At 45.4% G+C, this 20,000-nt stretch overlaps 1 protein-coding gene across 1 annotated transcript in view; it reads right to left on the minus strand.

Moving 5' to 3' along the window:
- Positions 1-2,401: 2,401 nt before the first annotated feature.
- The window catches only part of LOC139156078 (protein Wnt-9a-like), a 37,956-nt gene continuing 20,357 nt past the window's right edge, over positions 2,402-20,000 (minus strand). The window contains 4 exon segments of the mRNA XM_070731407.1: positions 2,402-2,747; positions 2,750-2,912; positions 8,633-8,895; positions 13,289-13,548. Of these exon segments, the coding sequence (XP_070587508.1) occupies positions 2,440-2,747; positions 2,750-2,912; positions 8,633-8,895; positions 13,289-13,548 (994 nt within the window). The 3' untranslated portion in view covers positions 2,402-2,439.

The following is a 20,000-nucleotide window of genomic DNA, read 5'->3' on the forward strand; positions in this document are numbered from 1 at the left end:
GGTTAAGTGAGACAGTTGTTAAGGAAGTTTTTGCCCCACTTTAGGACCGTTGTTAAGCGAATTGCTGCAGTTGCTAAGTTGGCAATACGGTTGTTTAAACGAATCTGGCTTCCCCATTGACTTTGCTAGGCAGAAGGTCACCAAAGTGGGTTCCGTCATAAATATGAATCACTTGCCAAGCACCCAAATTTTGATCACGTGACAATGGGTAGGCAGCAACAGTCATAAGTGTGAAAAACGTTTTATAGTGCCGTTGTTAACTTTGAACGGCACCAAACCGCTGTTAGTCAAGAACTACCTGTACTAGTGACCTAGTCTGCCATTTTGATATTTCTCCCTATACAGTGGCACCTCTACTTGCAAACTTAATTCGTTCCGTGACCAGGTTCTTAAGTAGAAAAGTTTGGAAGAAGAAGCAATTTTTCCCATAGGAATCAATGTAAAAACACATAATGCCTGTGATTGGGGGAAACCACAGGGAGGGTGGAGGCCCTGTTTCCTCCCAGGAGTTTCCTAAAGAGGCCCCATGGAGGCTTCTCCCTGCCTTTTCTGGCCATGTTTCCCCCCAGGAGATCCCAAGAGAGGCCCCACAGAAGCTTCTCCCTGCCTTTTCCGGCCCTGTTTCCTCCAGGAAATTCCTAGAAAGGCCCCACGGAGGCTTCTCCCCACCTTTTCCGGCCCTGTTTCCTCCCAGGAGATCCCAAGAGAGGCCCCACGGAGGCTTCTCCCTGCCTTTTCCGATCACAATTTCGAAGGCTCGTGTTTGTAAGTGGAAAATGGTTCTGGAGAAGAGGCCAAAAAAAATCTTGAACACCCGGTTCTTATCTAGAAAAGTTTGCAAGTAGAGGCGTTCGTAAGTAGAGGTACCACTGTATATATATTTTCCCCCTTCTGATTTACAGGAACAAGAACCGTCTGCTTGTGCAGCTTTCTAGTGGTTTAAGTAAATTTAAAAAAAAAATAATAATAAGCAGGCTCTTAATTCTGCAGAGAGGAAGGCGGGTGAAATGCGATCCTCGGGAGACACACATTCTTGGACGCAGGCGCGCGATCCAGACTGTGGGGGGAAAAAAACAAAACGACGGCCGGATCATCGACGCGTTTTCTCCGTCTTCTTCCGAAGAGGCCAAAATGGCATTCCCAGCCAGAACGTCACGCTGGTTTTGAGGCGGCCTCGGTTTGCCAACTTGAGGTCATAAGAAGAAGAGAAATCAGGGCAGGACAAACAAACAAAAGCCAAGTCCTATTTTGACCCCGAGACGTCAAAATGCCGGTGGGGAAGATTGCAGGCGCTTTAGGCCGCTAGTGGTTTCCCAAATTCACCAAGTGGATTGCCAAGGAGACCGAAGGAAGAGAGGCGGCAGTCACACCGGGGGAGGGGATCTCACGACATCTTCGACATCTGCTACAACAAGCTGTTAGAAGGAACGCTGACGAATTGTCTCTGTGTAGGGACTTCTCCAGCTAACGGGACGTGGTTTCTAATTTGGGCTATCTGGAGCCCCAAAACTCCATAAATTACTTTTCTTTTTTTAATTTTTTTTAAAAAATCCTTCTAGGGCAGTGATGGCGAACCTTTTTCCCCTCGGGTGCCGAAAGAACATGTGCGTGTGCTGTGGTGCATGTGTGAGTGCCCACACCCATAATTCAAAGCTTGGGGAGGGTGAAAACAGCTTCCCCTGCCCTCCCGGAGGCCCTCTGGAGGCCGAAAAACGGCCTGTTTCCCAACTTCTGATGGGCCCAGTAGGCTCGTGTTTTGCCCTCCCCGAGCTCCAAAGACTTCCCTAGAGCTGAAGGAGGGTAAAAACGCCCTCCATCCCCCTGGAGGCTCTCTGGAAGCCAAAAACGCCCTTCCAGAGCCTCTGTGTGAGCCAAAAATCAGCTGGCTGGCACACACATGCACGTTGCAGCTGAGCTATTGCAACGGCTCGCGTGCCAGCAGATAGGGCTCTGCGTGCCACCTCTGGCACCCGTGCCATAGGTTCGCCATCACTGTTCTAGGGCCTTCTTTCTCCTTAGAATGTCTTCTGCAGTTGAAGGTCTTCAGGAGAGTGTGGTGGTTGTCCTTCAAAACAAAGTGGAAACAAATCCAGGTCCAAGAGAATTCTCAGAAGGCGACACGAAAGGTGGACAACCCAGCTTTTCCCACAGGGGAAAAATCGCTTCTTGGTCTCCAAGCCGTCATCTTGGACATCGGAAGGGGGATGTCTTCCATTGGTGCTGCTGGCATCCAAAACCTCTCTTTGCAGAGAAAGAGGCTGGGGTCAGCAAGGCATGGAACCCCCCTCAAAAGTGCTTCCATCGCGTCAGGGTTGCGCTTGGCTATCTCAGCCGGACATCCCCGGATTTCGATTTGGGGTGGGGGGTTCTGTCTTGAAGAAAACGGGGCGAGGAGGTTCCGTGTCCGAAGTTGTGGGAGGCTCGTCGGAGGCAGCTCCTTCAGTCCTTGCACGTGTAAACCTCCTCCCTCTGCGTACACTGCTTGCACTCCACGTAACAGCACCAGCGGACCTGGCACTGGCACGGCCGAGTGACCACGCGGCTCTGGATGTTGTGTCCCCGGCCGCAGCAGATGCTGTCGCAGTTTTTGTCCTTGTAACATTTCCGGCCGGACGTCCCCGAGGAGAACCGGCTGTGCAAGCAAAAGCTAGGGGAGTCGTCCAGGTAAACCAGGTCTGTAGTTCTGGGGATCTGGTCCCCGTGTCCCAGGATGGACTTCTTGGGCGGGGAGATGTCGCCTTCCCCGTGGCCTCGTTGGTGGTGCTGACCACTTTGAGGGCCGTCTCGTACTTCTGCTTGAGCTGCTTGCCGATCTCGTGGAACGGGGAGAGCTGGCGCCAACACGTCCGGACGGTACACGAGCCGGAAACCCCGTGGCATTTACAGGTGGTCTCCACTCCCGCTTTGATGACCTGCGGGGAGAGAGCGAGAGAGAGAAAGGACACCAAAAGGATTTCTGAAAGAGGGACCAGGACAAAAAAGGTTGCGGCATCGAATGACAGATACGTACATGGCTCTTAAGACTGTGTGGGCCTGACTCGTGATGTAAACATCAGTTTCCTGAAAATATATATTTTATCTATCTACCTATCTATCCATCCATCCATCTATCTATCTATCTATCTATCTATCTATCTATCTATCTATCTATCTATCTATCCATCTATCTATCTATCGATCTATCTATCGATCTATCTATGTATCCATCCATCCAGTCTGTCTGTCTGTCTGTCTGTCTGTCTATCATCTATCTACCTATCTTTCTATCTATCTATCTATCTATCTATCTATCTATCTATCTATCTATCTCGAAGCCAAAAGCACCATATATCGTAAATCAGAACCAAGTGATGGTGGAAAGCCACAAACAGTTATAAAGCTACCCAGAGTTGCTTTGTTTTGAGATGGATGGCGAAAGGCAGGCAGGTGGAAGGAAGGGAGGGAGGGTAGAAGGAAGAGGAAGGAAAAAAAGGGAGGGAGAGAGGGAGGGAGGAGGAAAGAAGAAGGGAGGGGGGAGGGAGGGAGAGAAGGAGGGGAAAAGGAAGAAGGAAGAAAAAGGAAAGAAGGAGGGAAGGAAAGAAGGAAAAGAAAGAAAGAAAGAAAGAAAGAAAGAAAGACCTGGTTGCCAATCCATTCCAAATGTGAACATGAAACCAAGTAGACACCAGAGCATAACCTCAAATCTGATGTGGGATATGTCTATTATAACTTTGAAACAACCTAGACTACCTTCTGCGTTCAAGTCTATCAACCAACTAACCCCTTTGGCACTCTCTCCAAAAATTGGAAGCCCATGCTCAATTCACTGGCTTAAGTTTTCCAAAACATTTAATTTATTTATTTACAAAATGTAGATATAGAGCTATCCCATTACACGTTGGTGACTCCAGGAGTCCTAGATGTGGGTGTGGGGTTTTTGACTCTAAATTTGGATTGGATTAGATCACAAATGAGCAAATACAACAGCTTTACCAGCCACTTTTAAGCTCAAAATTTTGGTTGCTAAGCGTGACAAAGATTGTGAACTTTTCCTATGTTTTACGACATTTCTTGCCACCGTTGTTAAGTGAATCTGACTTCCCCATGGAAGGTCACAAACAGGGACCATGTGACATACACATACACACACACACACACACAAACACACACACATAGGCACCTCGGGCATGGTAAATACAAGTCAGTTGTGTCAACCATCCAAATTTTGATCACATGGCCACAGGAGTGGCTGCAATGGTCACAAGTGTGAACGGTCTCTTTTTCCAACACCGTTGTAACTTCGAGCAAATGGTCATAAATTGAGGATTCTCTGCATTGTTTTCTTTCTTCTGGATGAGTTTTGCTTCTGAATTTCGGCAACGTGAAAATTCCTCTTTTCGATAATTCTCGACGCTGCAAGAAATGTCTGGAGAGATTCCTCCTGACTTCTCCGTTTTTATTTTAAGTTTTATAATTTTTATGTTTTTTTGCAACATTCTTGGTCTCGGATGGCAACTTGGCAGCAAGCAGATTAAATCCCCCTCCCCGCCAATCTCTTTTACGGTATGCATTTCAACTCCGGTTGCCAAGACCAGTTTATCTGGCATGCAACGGGAGCTAATTGGTTAGCAGGACTTCTGCAAAACTTTTTCTTGCTTTAAGGGGTATCGCAGTGGGGGATGGGGGAGGAGAGGGGGGAGGCGGCTTTGTTATAAGGATCAGAATTTTTTTATTCTTAAAAAAGCAATTTTTGCTCTTTACATCGGAGCCATTTGGGGCAGGATGAGAAGGGATTAAAACAGCAGGGAGAACAAGACCTCAGTGATATGAAACTTGGTGATTGTTTTCTGTTTTAGAAACATAGAAGATTGAATGGCAGAAAAAGGCCTCCTGGTCCATCTAGTCTGCCCTTATACTACTTCCTGTGTTTTATCATAGGGTGGACATATGTTTATCCCAGGCATGTTTCAAATAAGTGACTATGGATTGACCAGCCACATCTGCTGGAAGTTTGTTCCAAGCATCTACGACTCTTTCAATCAAATAATATTTTCTCACGTTGCTTCTGATCTTTCTCCCAACTAACTTCAGATTGTGTCCCCTTGTTCTTGTGTTCACTTTCCTATTAAAAACACCTTCCTCCTGAACCTTATTTAACCCTATAAGATATTTAAATATTTCGATCATTTTATTCAGAATAACAGAATAACAGAGTTGGAAGGGACCTTGAAGGTCTTCTAGCCCAACCCCCTGCTTAGGCAGGAAACCCTCCACTACTGCAGACAGATGTTTATCCAACATCTGCTTTAAAACTTCCAGTGTTGGGGCGTTCACAACTTCTGGTGGCAGGCTGTTCCACAGATTAATTGTTCTCACTGTCAGGAAATTTCTTCTAAGTCATAAGTTACTTCTCTTTTTGTTTATAATAATAACAACAGAGTTGGAAGGGACCTTGGAGGTCTTCTAGTCCAACCCCCTGCTTAGGCAGGTAACCCTACACTACTTCAGAGAAATAGTGATCCAACATCTGCTTAAAAGCTTCCAGCATTGGGGCATTCACAACTTCTGGAAGCAAGCTGTTCCACTGATCAATCATTCTGACTGTCAGGAAATTTCTCCTTGGTTCCAAGTTGCTTCTCTCCTTGTTTAGTTTCCACCCATTGCTTCTTGTCCTACAACACAATCCATTCAGCAGTTCCACGAAGGCTCCACATCCATTTCAGTCACTCAGGTGACCATGAAGACACAGGTAAACTTCGAAGCGGCCCCATGGATGGAAATGACCAGGTTTGTCTACAAAGAATATAAATCTGCAGCCAGAACTGAAGAACCTCCTTGGATGAGAAGCAAAACTCTTTCAAAGAAAAGAAAACAGAAATTCCAGTTGCCTCTTCAAAAAAAAAATGCATTTTGGGGTTTTCTCGGTATTTTTAATTTCTCCCTTCGTTTCCCCTTCCTCCTTCTCTTTGGGTACCCCTTTCTTGAAAAGTCGAGTGCATTAAAACACGTGGCAGACTCCAAGTTCAGGAAAAGCTTTTAATTAAAAAGAGGAAGAAGAAGGAGAAAAGGCTGTCTCCTGGGGTTCTGTTAAGCTTCATTGAAATTGACATTTTTTAACTCCGTCTCTCTGGAGCGTTGCTAAATTCCTTAATCCCTGAGAAGAGGTAAGTTTTCGGGGGAGGAAATTGTTAATTGGAGGCGCTTTGACTCCATGACCGTGGAGTTGAATGCAGGAAACCCACCTACCCCCAAAACAAAAACAGGTAGTAGTATTTGACTTACACTCGTTCATTTAATGGCCGTCTGAAGTTACGACGGCACTTAAAAAGGAGGCTCGGGGACATATTTTTAACATTTATGACATCTTTATGATCATACGATCAAAATTGACACGCTGGGCAACTGACTCAGACTTATGACGGTTGCAGTATCCCAGGGTCACGTGATCCGCTTTTGCGACCTTCTTACAAGAAAAATATCAACAGAGAAACTCATTCAATTAACAACCATGTGACTAACTAAGCCAATGCAGGGATTGGCTTAACAACCGTGGTCGTAAAATGGGGCAAAACTCGCTAAACAACTGTCTCAGCAACAGGAATTAAAGGGTCAATTGTGGTCTTAAATTGAGGCTTGTGTTAGAATATTCATGAATTGGGAGAACACTGTTAACAAAGTCAGCCAATGGGAGCTAACCACATCTGGGTCTGTGCAGAGAATCGAAACTGAGAAGCTTAAGGCTGGGCGTGGCTCAGTCTGCACTCTCCTCTCTGTGCTTGTCTGCTCTGCTGAAATGAAACTAACTTTCCTGCTTGTGTTTACTTGAAGAAATAATCTGCTAATGGTATTGTAAATTCATCTGTTATGATGTTTATGAAGACGTTTGTGAATTGTATTAGATTTGTTACATTGTTGTTATTGTTGTGAGCCACCCCGAGTCTTTGGAGAGGGGCAGCATACAAATCTAATTAATAATAATAATAATAATAATAATAATAATAATAATAATAATAATAATCCAGCTGAATCAGTCATCTGTGTGTGCTTCTGGTTTTGGTTTTCATCTAATTAATAATAATAATAATAATAATAATAATAATAATAATAATAATAATAATAATAATAATCCAGCTGAATCAGTCATCTGTGTGTGCTTCTGGTTTTGGTTTTCATCTAATTAATAATAATAATAATAATAATAATAATAATAATAATAATAATAATAATCCAGCTGAATCAGTCATCTGTGTGTGCCTCCGGTTTCGGTTTTTATGCAACAAACCTGAATAGATTACTTCAACAATCAAAGGCCACTGCAATATTTATGGTTGATATAAATTTATTCTATGAAACAATGGCAGGAATTCTTGCAGACTGAAGGATGCCCTTTGTCATTTAGCCATTTCAAGGCTGGATGACAAAATCGTAGTCATACATTTACATAGGCACCACACCTGGTCCTTGACTCACGACCACAAGGGAAGCAGAATTCCCATGGTAAACAAGAGGTCGGTGAGTGAGATGCATCTGATTTTATGACCCCCTTTTTTTGCACTAACATTAAATAAATCACTGCAATTGTCAAGAGAATCAGATGATCCTTAAGTGAATTTGCTTGATGGGAGTAAGCTTGCAAGGGCAAGGGAAAGGAGACAGAGAAGAAGGAGGAGAAAGAGGAGAAGAGAAAGGAGATAGACAAGAAGGAGGAGGAGGAGGAGAGGAGAAAGGAGATAAAGAAGAAGGAGGAGAAGGAAGAGGAGAAGAGAAAGGAGACAGAGAAGAAGGAAAAGGAGAAGGAGAAGAGAAAGAGGAGAGGAGGAGGAGGAGGAGGAGGAGAGAAAGAAGAGAGAGATGGAGAACGAGAGGAAGAGAAAGGAGAGAAGGGGGAAGGAGAAGGAAAAGAGAAAGGAGAGAGAAGGAGGAGGAAGAGGAGAAGAAGAGAAGAAGTGAGAGAAGAAGAAGGAGAGGAGGAAAAGAAAGGAAAAAAGAGAATGAGGGAAAGAGAAGGTATAGAGAAAAGAGAGAGGAGGAGGAAAATGAGATGAGAAAGAAGAGAGAGAAGAAGGAGAGAAGGAAGAGAAAGGAAAAAAGAGAATGAGGAAAGAGAAGGAATAGAGAAAGGAGAAAGGAGGAGGAGGAGGAAAAGAGAAAGAAGAGAAGAAGGAGAGGGAGGGAAAAGGAGAAGAAACAGAGAAAGGAGAAAGAAGGAGAAGATGAAGGAGAGGGAGAAGAAGGGGAAGAGGGGGGAGGAAGAAGCAGGAAGAACGGGGAGGGAAAGAAAAGAGGAAGTCAAGGAAGAAGAGGAGGAGGAAGATGGGTCAATGACTCTAACCATGGGTGTACCTGGAGAACATCTGAGGAGGTACTTGCCAAGAGTCAACACTGACTTAAAAGCACATCTTTGATCAAGATGAACTGAATGAAGAACCATGAAGACGTGCCTACTGCTTTCCACCCAGGGACAGGCTCCTATGGGTATGGTCAGGTAGGCAGACGTCTTTCAGGATAGCAGGGTGCTCGGCCAACCTTTCCTCCATCTAAGTTTTTCTTGGTGTGGCCCTCAACCACCTCCCCCTGGCAGTCTTCCCCAATCCCTCAAGGGCCTACTTCTACCACAGCTACGGCCTACAACAACCATCGCCAGGGCACTTACCTTCATCCCCACCAAATTGTTGTGGAAGTCCACCCGAGCTCGCAGGTCCTTGTTGGACTTCTTCCCCAGGAACTCTTTGACAAACTTGTTGCTGTATTTGAGATTGTCCCCACATCCGCCCCACTGCCACGCTTCGCGGTTCTCCAAGTCGGGGGCTTCGTCGCAAGTGCAGCGCTCCATTCGTCCGGCGCTGCAGGCTTTGGCCATGGCGTGGGTCAGCCCCGCCGAAGAGATGGCGTAAAGGAAGGCGGTCTCCTTAAACCCTGCGGAGGAAGACGACAACGCTGTTAGCACCCCGAACGGCTCCCTTAGAGCGGTATCGCCCAGCCCTGACCATTAGGAGATGGATGGACTTCAACTCCCAGAATTCCTCAGAATTCCTCGCAAGATTTAAGACAGGTGGACTTCAACTCCCAGAATTCCCCAGCCAGCATGTTTGAAGATGGGTGGACTTTAATTCCCAGAATGCCTCTGCCAACATGCTTTAAGAGGAGAAGACTACAACTCCCAGAATTCCCCAGCCAGGAGCCTTGAAGACAGGTGGACCCTCAACTCCCAGAATTCCCCAGACAGCATGTTTGAAGATAGGTGGATTTCAATTCCCAGAATTCTCCAATCACAGCCAGAAAGCTTGAAGATGTGTGGACTTCAACTCCCAGAATGCCTCTGCCAGCATGCTTTAAGAGGAGAAGACTACAACCCCCAGAATTCCCCAGCCAGGAGCCCTGAAGACAGGTGGACCTCAACTCTCAGAATTCCCCAGCTAACATGTTTGAATATGGGTGGACCTCAACTCCCAGGATTCTCCAGCCAGAAAGCTTGAAGATGTGTGGACTTTAATTCCCAGAATGCCTCTGCCAACATGCTTTAAGAGGAGAAGACTACAACTCCCAGAATTCCCCAGCCAGGAGCCTTGAAGACAGGTGGACCTCAACTCCCAGAATTCCCCAGACAGCATGTTTGAAGATAGGTGGATTTCAATTCCCAGAATTCTCCAACCACAGCCAGAAAGCTTGAAGATGTGTGGACTTCAACTCCCAGAATGCCTCTGCCAGCATGCTTTAAGAGGGGAAGACTATAACTCCCAGAATTCCCCAGCCAGGAGCCTTGAAGACAGGTGGACTTCAACTCCCAGAATTCCCCAGACAGCATGTTTGAAGATAGGTGGATTTCAATTCCCGGAATTCCCCAGCCAGGAGCCTTGAAGACAGCTGGATTTCCCAGAATTCTCCAACCACAGTCAGGTGAACTTTAACTCCCAGAATTCTCCAGCCAGAAATCTTGAAGATGTGTGGACTTCAACTCCCAGAATGCCTCTGCCAGAATGCTTTAAGAGGGGAAGACTACAACTCCCAGAATTCATCAGCCAGCTTGCTTGGAAATGGATGGACGTCAATTCCCAGAATTCCCTGTCTAGTGATAGCCAAAGTCAAGACATTCTTGATTATAGGTTGCCTTCACCAAGCAACTGTAGTCAAGTCTTCCCCATTACGTATAGTCATTTATTGCAGAAGTCCTAAAAGGATGAAAATTTCCTGGAAACTAGACATGTCAATTTTAAGCAAGAGAAACGATGACCACGAGATATTAAAAACATGGTAACAAGCTCGTATACTTAGTAGCAAGTTGTTCTGTCTGGGTTTTCCCAGACCTCCACACCCACAGAAAAAAACAGCCAGACACTCTGGTAAAATCCAAAAGTATTTTATAACAGGAAAAAATAAGCACAAAGGAAAACCTGTCTTCACAGCAGACAGGTTACAATACGTTACAACAGGGTCCTGATGTCCAGTCAATTCCACAAGTTTCTTGCTGGCACAACCCCCCAAGGTTTCAATAGTCCAAGGCACAAACCAGGATTGTAGCCACCAAAGTTCACAGACAGGTCTCACGAATCTCCAAGATAAAACTCTCCACAAGCCAGGAAGGGTGGGGCCGCCTTTTATCCTTTCCCAAGAGCACCACACCCAAACCCAGCTGTGACCTCTAATGCTGGAAATACCTAGCCAATTGAGTTCGTCTCTGATTAGCTCTCCTTTGTCGCATATCTATGATGTCGTGAGCATCTTCCCCCAGGGGACTCCAGGCTGCTTGCTGGGGAGAGCTCCCCCTGGTGGAACTCTGGCTGTCCTTCGTCTTCAGCCTGGGATTCCTCTTCCTCGTCAGTCTGCACCTCCTGGTCCTCAGCCTCTCCCTCTGAGCTGGAAGCCGACAGCAAGTCAGCCATTCCCGGAGGGGTCCCAGGCTGAACCACAACAGCAAGTATACAAAGTTCAGCTCCAGGACTACAGAGGGGTGAAATCCCTGTCATAAAACCCTTTTGGGGGTCATTTGTAACTTCAAATGGCCTTTAAAGGAATAGTTGTAAACAAGGACTATCTTTATAAACATTCCTCCCCCTCATTTCTAGCACTGATGATGATCCCTAGCTGGGTCATTAAAAGTCTACAAGAAAACTACCAAGCTCAGAGAGAATTGACCAAGATAAGCAGGGATTGACACCAGACAAACTATCAGGCAGAAAAGAATGTCTTAGTCAAGGAACCCCCAAGGGGGAAATCACCCCTGTGCCAACACGGGCAGGGCAACCTACTACAGGTAAATGGGAGGAAAACAACACACTGGTTAGCAGTGATGATGTTACATAGCTGGGTCATGAAATATCTACAAGGGAATAGCCAAGATTCAGAGACCATCAAGGACGCCACAATTCTCCTCTCTTCTCCTCCTCCTCTTCTGCTTCTTATTCCTCCTGCTCCTCCTCTTACTCTTATTCTTCTTCTGCCTCCTCTTCCTCCTCTTCCTCTTCCTCATCCTTCTCCCTGCAAACCATACTCCCTTTCTGCCCTGAGTGTATTAGCTAGTTGGGTCGTGAGATGTCTGCAAGAAAAACCAAGGAACCGACAGCAGCAGCAGCAGCCGTAGTAGTAGTAGTAGTAGTAGTAGTAGTAGTAGTAGTAGTAGTAATACCAGTTGTCTTCTTTTTTCTTTTTTCTTCCTCCTCCTCCTCCTCCTCCTCCTCCTTCTTCTTCTTTTTTATTCTTCTTCTTATTATTATTATTCCTTCCTCCTCCTCCTCCTCCTCCTCCTCCTCCTTTTTCTTCTTCTTCTTCTTATTATTATTCCTTCCTCCTCCTCCTTCTCCTCCTCCTCCTCCTTCCTTCCTCCCTCCTCCTCCTTCTTCTTTTTCTTCTTCTTCTTATTATTATTCCTTCCTCCTCCTCCTGCTCTTTCTCTTCTGCCTTTATTTTTCTTCCTCTCCTCCTCTTCCTCCCCCCCCCTCCTCCTCCACTTTCTCCTCCTTGCAAATCATCCTCCCTTCCTGTCCTAATGCCTTATTAGCTAGTTAGGTCACAAAATGTCTGCAAGAAAACCAAGGATCCTACAGTAGTAATAGTAGTAGTAGTAGTAGTATGATAGTAGTAGTAGCAGCAGCAACAACAATCTTCTTCCTTCTCCTCCTCCTGCTCTTTCTCTTCTTTTTTCTTTCTTCTTCCTTGTCTTCCTCCTCCTCCCTCTCATCCTCCCTTCCTGCTCTGATGGTATTAGCTAGTTGGGTCATGAAATGTCTGCAAGAAAACCAAGGATCCTACAGTAGTAGTAGTAGTAGTAGTAGTAGTAGTAGTAGTAGTAGTATGATAGTAGTAGTAGCAGCAGCAACAATCTTCTTCCTTCTCCTCCTCCTGCTCTTTCTCTTCTTTTTTCTTTCTTCTTCCTTGTCTTCCTCCTCCTCCCTCTCATCCTCCTTTCCTGCTCTGATGATATTAGCTAGTTGGGTCATGAAATGTCTGCAAGAAAACCAAGGATCCTACAGTAGTAGTAGTAGTAGTAGTAGTAGTAGTAGTAGTAGTAGTAGTAGTGTGATAGTAGTAGCAGTCATAGCAGCAGCAGCAGTCTTCTTCTTCCTCCTCCTCCTCCTCCTGCTCTTCTTTTTTCTTTCTTCTTCCTTGCCTTCCTCCTCCTCCTCCTCCTTTCCTGCCCTGATGATATTAGCTAGTTGGGTCATGAAATGTCTGCAAGAAAACCAAGGATCCTACAGTAGTAGTAGTAGTAGTAGTAGTAGTAGTAGTGTGATAGTAGTAGCAGTCATAGCAGCAGCAGCAGTCTTCTTCTTCCTTCTCCTCCTCCTGCTCTTCTTTTTTCTTTCTTCTTCCTTGCCTTCCTCCTCCTCCTCCTCCTTTCCTGCCCTGATGATATTAGCTAGTTGGGTCATGAAATATCTGCAGGGAAACCAACGACTCTACAGTAGTAATAATAGTAAATAGTAGAAGTAGTTGTCTTCCTCCTCCTGCTCTTCCTCTTCTTTTGTCTTCTTCCTCTTCCTCCTTCTCCCTGCACACCATAAATCCTTCCTGCCCTGATGGTATTAGCTAATGGGGTCATCAAATGTCTGTAGGAAAGCCAAGGACACTACAGTACTCACCTTCTTCTTCCCCTTACTCTCCTCCTCCTCCTCCTCCTCCTCTCCACACACCCCACTCCCTTCTAAAACTGATGACGATACCTAGTTGGGTCCTGAAATGTTTGCAAGGAAGCCCCCCAAGACCTGAGAGCACCAGGGACCCTTACAGTCCTACTACTACTACTATTAAAGTCATAAGTCGAGGATGGACTGCCCTCCTCCTCCCCCTCCTCCCCCTCCCTCCCTCCACTAACCTCTCTTCAGCAGGCTGGCCCTATAGCGCCCTTCCAGGCTGCAGTTCCACCTCTCGAAGCGGAACTGGTACTGGCACTCCAGGGCGCTCATGCTGATGGCTTCCATGAGGGTCTCGGCCACTCCGGGGTCCCTCCGGCACATCCGCCGCTGCTTCTTCTCCAGCTTCAGGCGGTCGCAGACCTTGTAGTGGGCCTTGATGGCCGCCTCCTCCATTTCCGTGGTCAGAGGGAGGATGGTCAAAGGCTCGTTGCCCGTCAGCCTGTCCGGAGGGGGAGGGGAGGAGGGGGAGAGAGGAAGGAGAACGGCATTGAGTCATCCGAAGGGCATCCTTAAGTCCAGGTGGGCCTGTCTGTCTGTCTGTTTCTCTCTATCCCACCTTTGTGACTTTCATCAAAAATCAAAGCTGCCTTTCATGACTAAGGCGGGACTAGAACTCACCGTCTCCTAGTGATTGTTTGTTTGTTTATTTATTTATTTGTTTGTTTGTTTGTTTATTTTATTTGTTTGTTTATTTTATTTTATTTTATTTTATTTATTTTTTATTTATTTTTATTTATTATTTATTTTATTATTTATTTTATTTTTTATTTTATTTATTTTATTTATTTTATTTATTTTATTTATTATTTTATTTATTTTATTTATTTTATTTATTTTATTTATTTTATTTATTTTATTTATTTTATTTATTTTATTTATTTTATTTATTTTATTTATTTTATTTATTTTATTTATTTTATTTATTTATTTTATTTTATTTTAGTCCAATACACAATACATATTGAAGAGAAGTCAATTCAATACATATTGAAGAAGAAGCCAGCCAGCTGCCTTTCGTGGCTAACAAGGGACTAGAAATTATTGTCTCCTGGTGATTGGCCCAAAGTCACCCAGCTGCCTTTCATGCCTAAGGCGGGACTAGATTTCACCATCTCCTAGTGATTGGCCCAAAGTCACCCAGCTGCCTTTCATGCCTAAGGCGGGACTAGAACTCATTGTCTCCTGGTGATTGGCCCAAAGTCACCCAGCTGCCTTTGAAGTGAATTCCCCACTGACTTTGCTTGTCACAGAAGAAGGTCACATGACTCTGGGACATTACAACCATCCTAAATATGAACCAGTTGCCAAGTGTCCGAACTTTGATCACGTGATCTTGGGGCTGCTGCAAAGTGTAAACATCGGTCGCAACAAGCCACCTTTTGCCGTTACAACTTTGAACGGTCACTAAATAAAGTGGAGGAAAACATGCACTGTGGGGAATTTTTTTTAAAAAAAAGAAATTGGTTTCTCCATTACAGAACTCTAGTAGAGTAGAAAAACCCGCCCCCTCGACACTGATTGGCTGCTGAGTTCAAGCCACACCCAACTCAGCCAATAGGAGAGGCAGATGGAATATCAGGCGCTGAGTGGCCGGAGCTTCTGCATTTCCAAAACCGAGAAGCGGTGCAGCATTCGAACTCGGCACCCAGGCTCCCAACAGGCTGGGCAGCAAATGACGCTATGAAAATAAAGTCATATTTGGCCATTACGGGTCAAGCTGGCATTCCAGGAAAATAAATGAGAGGCTTTGCCCACCCTCCGTGCACAGACGTGCGTCTTGCACACCCTGTGAGAAGCTGGAGCAGTAACTCTGGAGGGGTTCCCACTAACCAGGATTCCTGGCTTGGTTGCCTGCGGGTTCCAGGCTGACGTCCAGGCAGGGGCCTGGTCCGGGCAGAGAATCAGTAAAAATATATCAAAACCCAAAGACATTCCTTTGCGGGGGAAATCCAGAAATGGTTGTCTTGTGCGCCAAAACAAGGGGGGGAAATCCAAACCCCAAAAAATTGGGATGGAAAAAAAGACACGTCATTCTGAAGTCTTCCCCCAGCCTTCCTTCCTAGGGGTGGGCCGTCCTCGACTTACGACGGGAAGGGGACCCAAAATTTCTGCTGCTAAGCGAGGCAGTGAGCTTTACACCATGATACAGCCCCTCTGGCCACCGTTGTTAAATGAATCCGCCCCTCCCCCCATTGATCAGAGTCACTTGATTTACAGGTGTAAACAGCAGTCATTGTGTGCTGTGGCGCAGTGGATAGAGTGCAGTACTGCAGATCCACTAAAGCTGACTGCTAGATCTGCAGGTCAGCGGTTCAAATCTCACCACCAGCTCAAGGTTGACTCAGCCTTCCATCCTTCCGAGGTGGGTGAAATGGGGAGCAAGGTTTTTGGGGGCAATAGGCTAGCTCCGTTTTTTTAAAAGTGCTATGGCTAACATGTTGTAAGCCGCCCTGAGTCTAAGGAGAAGGGCGGCATTAAAAAATTGAATGTAAATGTAAAAATTGAGTGTCTATGTGACGTTTCGGTGAAATCACATTCACCATCATCAGGCTGAAGTTGTTAGCTTCGTGCTGCTTTGAATATAGTTAACAACTTCAGCCTGATGATGGTGAATGTGATTTCGCCGAAACGTCACATAGACAATCAAAATATTACATGGGGTAAAACCCGAACTCAGAACAATCTACATACATATACCTATATATATAGTTGGGCCGAGAGGCAAAAAAGGAGCTGTGATGTTCCTTCAATATACCAGGGTGATTCGATACAAGAAAATGTAACCCTTCCCTGGTACAGAGCTGAAGGGATTGGATACTGTAGCCTAGAGGTTAATTCTCTGCCTTTTGCCTGTAGCCTAGAGCAGTGTTTTCCAATCTTGGCAACTTGAAGATATTTGGACTTCAACTCCCAGAATTCCCCAGCCAGTGAATGCTAGCTGGGGAATTCTGGGAGTTGAAGTCCAAATATCTTCAAGTTGCCAAGGTTGGGAAACACTGGCCTAGAGGCTAATTCTCTGCCTTACAAGGCAAAGATTGCAGGTTCAAGTCCCAGTGAGGGTATGGCTAGCTGATGAGGCCAAATAAGGCCGAAATAGATCTAACCTATATATCTATCTATCCAAATATAAATATATATAAAATTTGGTAAATATATATATTTGGTAATTTTGGGTGATTCTTCAGCTCTCTGACCATACACGGAAGTAAAATCGTCCCTCTGAGCATGCACAGATGTGAAATCATGCAAATGGAAACATTGCAATGGGCACCAGTAGTAAAGGGTAAGGAACATTACGCACCCTTGGTAAGCTGACAGTTAGTGTGACCTCCTGAACTCTCAGCCATGTTTCTAAAAGATGGTTTGCTCCAAAAAGATACTTTTGAAAAAGGTAATTTTATTTCAAGCTTAACATTAACCGCTCCAACTTGACTGTAAAAAATATGACTTTAGTAATCGGGTTGTTGAAGCATGGAACCCATTACCGGACTCCGTAGTATCATCCCCTAACCCCCAACATTTTACCCTTAGACTGTCCACGGTTGACCTCTCCAGATTCCTAAGAGGTCAGTAAGGGGCGTACATAAGTGCACTAAAGTGACTTCCGTCCCCTGTCCTATAGTCTTTCCTATATCTCGTATTTCTCCTCTACTATATCCTCTATAACCTTCATTGTGTATTATTGTGTATTGGACAAAATAAATAAATAAATAAATAAAATAGACTATCCATGGCTAGGTCCTGCAATCGTTCATCGTATGTTATAGTCCCCCAATTATCCTGGTTGCTCTCTTGTGAACTTTCTCTAGAGCAATGGTTCTCAACCTTGGGGTCGGGACCCCTTTGGGGGTCAAATGACCATTTCACAGGGGTCACCTAAGACCATCGGAAAAGACAAATTTCCAATGGTGTTAGCAACTAAAGCTTCTATTCTGGCATCTCGGAACATATTTTTATAACCCAACCAATCAGGCATTTACAGGGGGGTGTCCCTCTGACCTCTTGTCAATCAGCTTAAAGATTTATTTTTTATTGATTTATTTATTTATTTTGTCCATGACACAATACATATTGAAGAGAATAGACATGAAGTATGATATATAAAGAAAAGATATAAAAATAGAGAAGATATATGAAAGGAAGAAAAGATATATGAGATATGAGATAAGGAGAGACAGTTGGACAGGGGATGAAAGGCACACTAGTGCACTTATGTACGCCCCTCCTCCTCCTCCTCCTCCTCTTTGTCTTCCTCCTCTTATTTCTCTTCTTCTTCCTCTTCCTTCTCCTCCTCCCCCTCTTCAGATTCCTTTTCCTCCTCTTCCTCCTCCTCTCCCTCCTCTTCCTCCTCTTCCTCCTCTTCCTCCTCCTCCTCTTCCTCGTCCTCCTCTTCTTCTTCTTCTTCTCCTCCTCCTCCTCTTTGTGTTCTTCTTCCTCTTCTTCCTCCTCTTCCTCCTCTTCCTCCTCTTCCACCTCTTCCTCTTCCTCCTCTTCCTCCTCCTCCTCTTCTTCTCCTCCTCCTCCTCCTCTTTGTGTTCTTCTTCCTCTTCTTCCTCCTCCTCCTCCTCTTCCTCCTCCTCTTTGTCTTCCTCCTCTTATTTCTCTTCTTCTTCCTCTTCCTCCTCCCCCTCTTCTTCTTCTTCTCCTCCTCCTCTCCATATTCCTTTTCCTCCTCTTCCTCCTCCTCTTCCTCCTCTTCCTCTTCCTCCTCTTCCTCTTCCTCATCCTCCTCTTCCTCATCTTCTTCTTCTTCTCCTCCTCCTCCTCCTCTTTATGTTCTTCTTCCTCTTCTTCCTCCTCCTCCTCCTCTTCCTCCTCCTCTTTGTCTTCCTCTTCCTCCTCCTCTTCTTTCTCTTCTTCTTCCTCTTCCTTCTTCCTCTTCTTCTTCCTCTTCCTCCTCCTCCTCCCCCTCTTCTTCTTCTACTTCTCCTCCTCCTCCTCCTGCTCCCTCTAGCACTGATGATGTTCCCTAGCTGGCTCATGAAACGTCTGCAGAAAAGATCTGTTGGAAGAATTGGCGCTAAACCTATAGTTGGGGGCCACCACAAGATGAGGAACTGTATTAAAGGGTCGCGGCATTAGAAAGTTTGAGAACCACTGCACTAGAGTCTCAATGTCTTTTTCGCAGCGTGGTGACCAACACTGGTGTGGTCTAACTAAGGCTTTATGGACTGGCGTTAGTACCCCCCCAGTCCTAGATTGTATCCCTCTGCTAATGCAATTTAGGACTGCATGGACTTTTCTGGCTGTCGCTGCCCACTGCTGGCTCATGTTTATCTTGGAGTCCCAGTGCAAAATCACTTAAATAGGAGCCAGTTGTGCGCTGGCCTTCTGAATCTTCTAACTCAAGCTCTTCTCCACGGTTTAAGGCTTGAGTTTAGGGTGGTTTGGGCCCCCGGGCTCCTTTTACGCAATGGGAGAGAAGGCCTGAGAAAGGAGGGCCCCCAGACATTGCCAGCTGCCAACTTCTCCTCCTCAGTCTTGGCAGAAGAGCCGCTAGAAGCCTCCAGCCGAAGTGCCAGCCAAGGACAATACTTTTTTCTTTGTGATCCAAGCTTCCCACCCAAGGATTCCTTCAGACAACAGCTGTGGGTCAGGGCAAGACCCACACACACACACACGCAAAACCAGCAGCAGCATTAAAGGGATGGCAACGATATCTTGATTTTTTTTTTCATCCACCGCGCCCTGTTTTGAATTCGCTCCCTCCTGTTTCAACACCAGTGGCTCAACTTTAGGAAAAACAAAACAGATTGGGTGGCAAGGCGGTCTGGACACATTGTTCTCCGAGGTTCACGGCCAGCGTGCCTACCATCCCTCTTATTAGTACCCTATCCCGTGTAGAACGTGGCTCTGCTTGCAAAGTGAACTTGTAAAGAAGATCCCTTCCAGGGCTTCTCTGTTTTATTTTAATTTATTTATTCATTTGTCCAATACACAAATACATAGGAAGAAAAATAGACATGTGATAATATAAAAGAGGGTGAACGTGAACTTAGAGGAGAGGATATATGAAAGGAAGAGAATATATAGGATAGGTGAAAGAAAGGAAAGACAACTGGACAGGGGACGAAGGGCACACCAGTGCACTTATGGACGCCCCTTTTGGGGGCAAACAGGAAGGTGGGAGGACTCCAGATCTCAGAATTTGACAGCTGTCCATGCTCGGAAGAATGTTTACACCAGTGATGGATAAGAGAGAGAATGGAGAGAGGGGGAGGGAAGGAGGGATGATAGACAGATACACCAGATAAACAGGGGTGGGCTGCTGCCCGGATGGGGTGGGGGGAGGCATTGGGATAGCGAAAATGGAGCTTCACCCCAGAGCCCCCCATTGGCAATGAAAGATGTTGAAAGAAAATGCAGGGCGTCCTGCATAAGCCACGCCCACGGTGCGGTAGTAAAAATTTTGGTAGCCCTTGACTGCAGATAAAAGATGATAACAAAGAGATAAGATAAGATTATTATGATATGATATGATATGATATGATATGATATGATATGATATGGGATGGGATAAGATAAGATTGAGATAAGATAAGATGATTATGATATGATATGATATGATATGATATGATATGATATGATATGATATGGGATGGGATAAGATAAGATTGAGATAAGATTGAGAAAGAGAGAGAGAGAAGCAGAGAGGCAGGCTATAGATAGGATAGGGTAGGGTAGGGTAGGGTAGGGTAGGAGAGGAGAGGAGAGGAGAGGAGAGGAGTGAATTGTGGTCCTCAGTTGGAATCCAACTTTTTTCTTATTATTTTATGTTCAAAGGCTAATTCCAGGCACAGGTTTGCCAGTTGTCCTCTGCTGAGATCACCCACCCAGCCTCTCCGTCAAAAAGGAAAGATTTAAAAGGCAGCAAGGAAACTTCCCCATCGT

Source organism: Erythrolamprus reginae, unplaced genomic scaffold (genome assembly GCF_031021105.1).
Source record: "Erythrolamprus reginae isolate rEryReg1 unplaced genomic scaffold, rEryReg1.hap1 scaffold_265, whole genome shotgun sequence".
NCBI classification, from domain to species: Eukaryota; Metazoa; Chordata; class Lepidosauria; order Squamata; family Dipsadidae; genus Erythrolamprus; species Erythrolamprus reginae.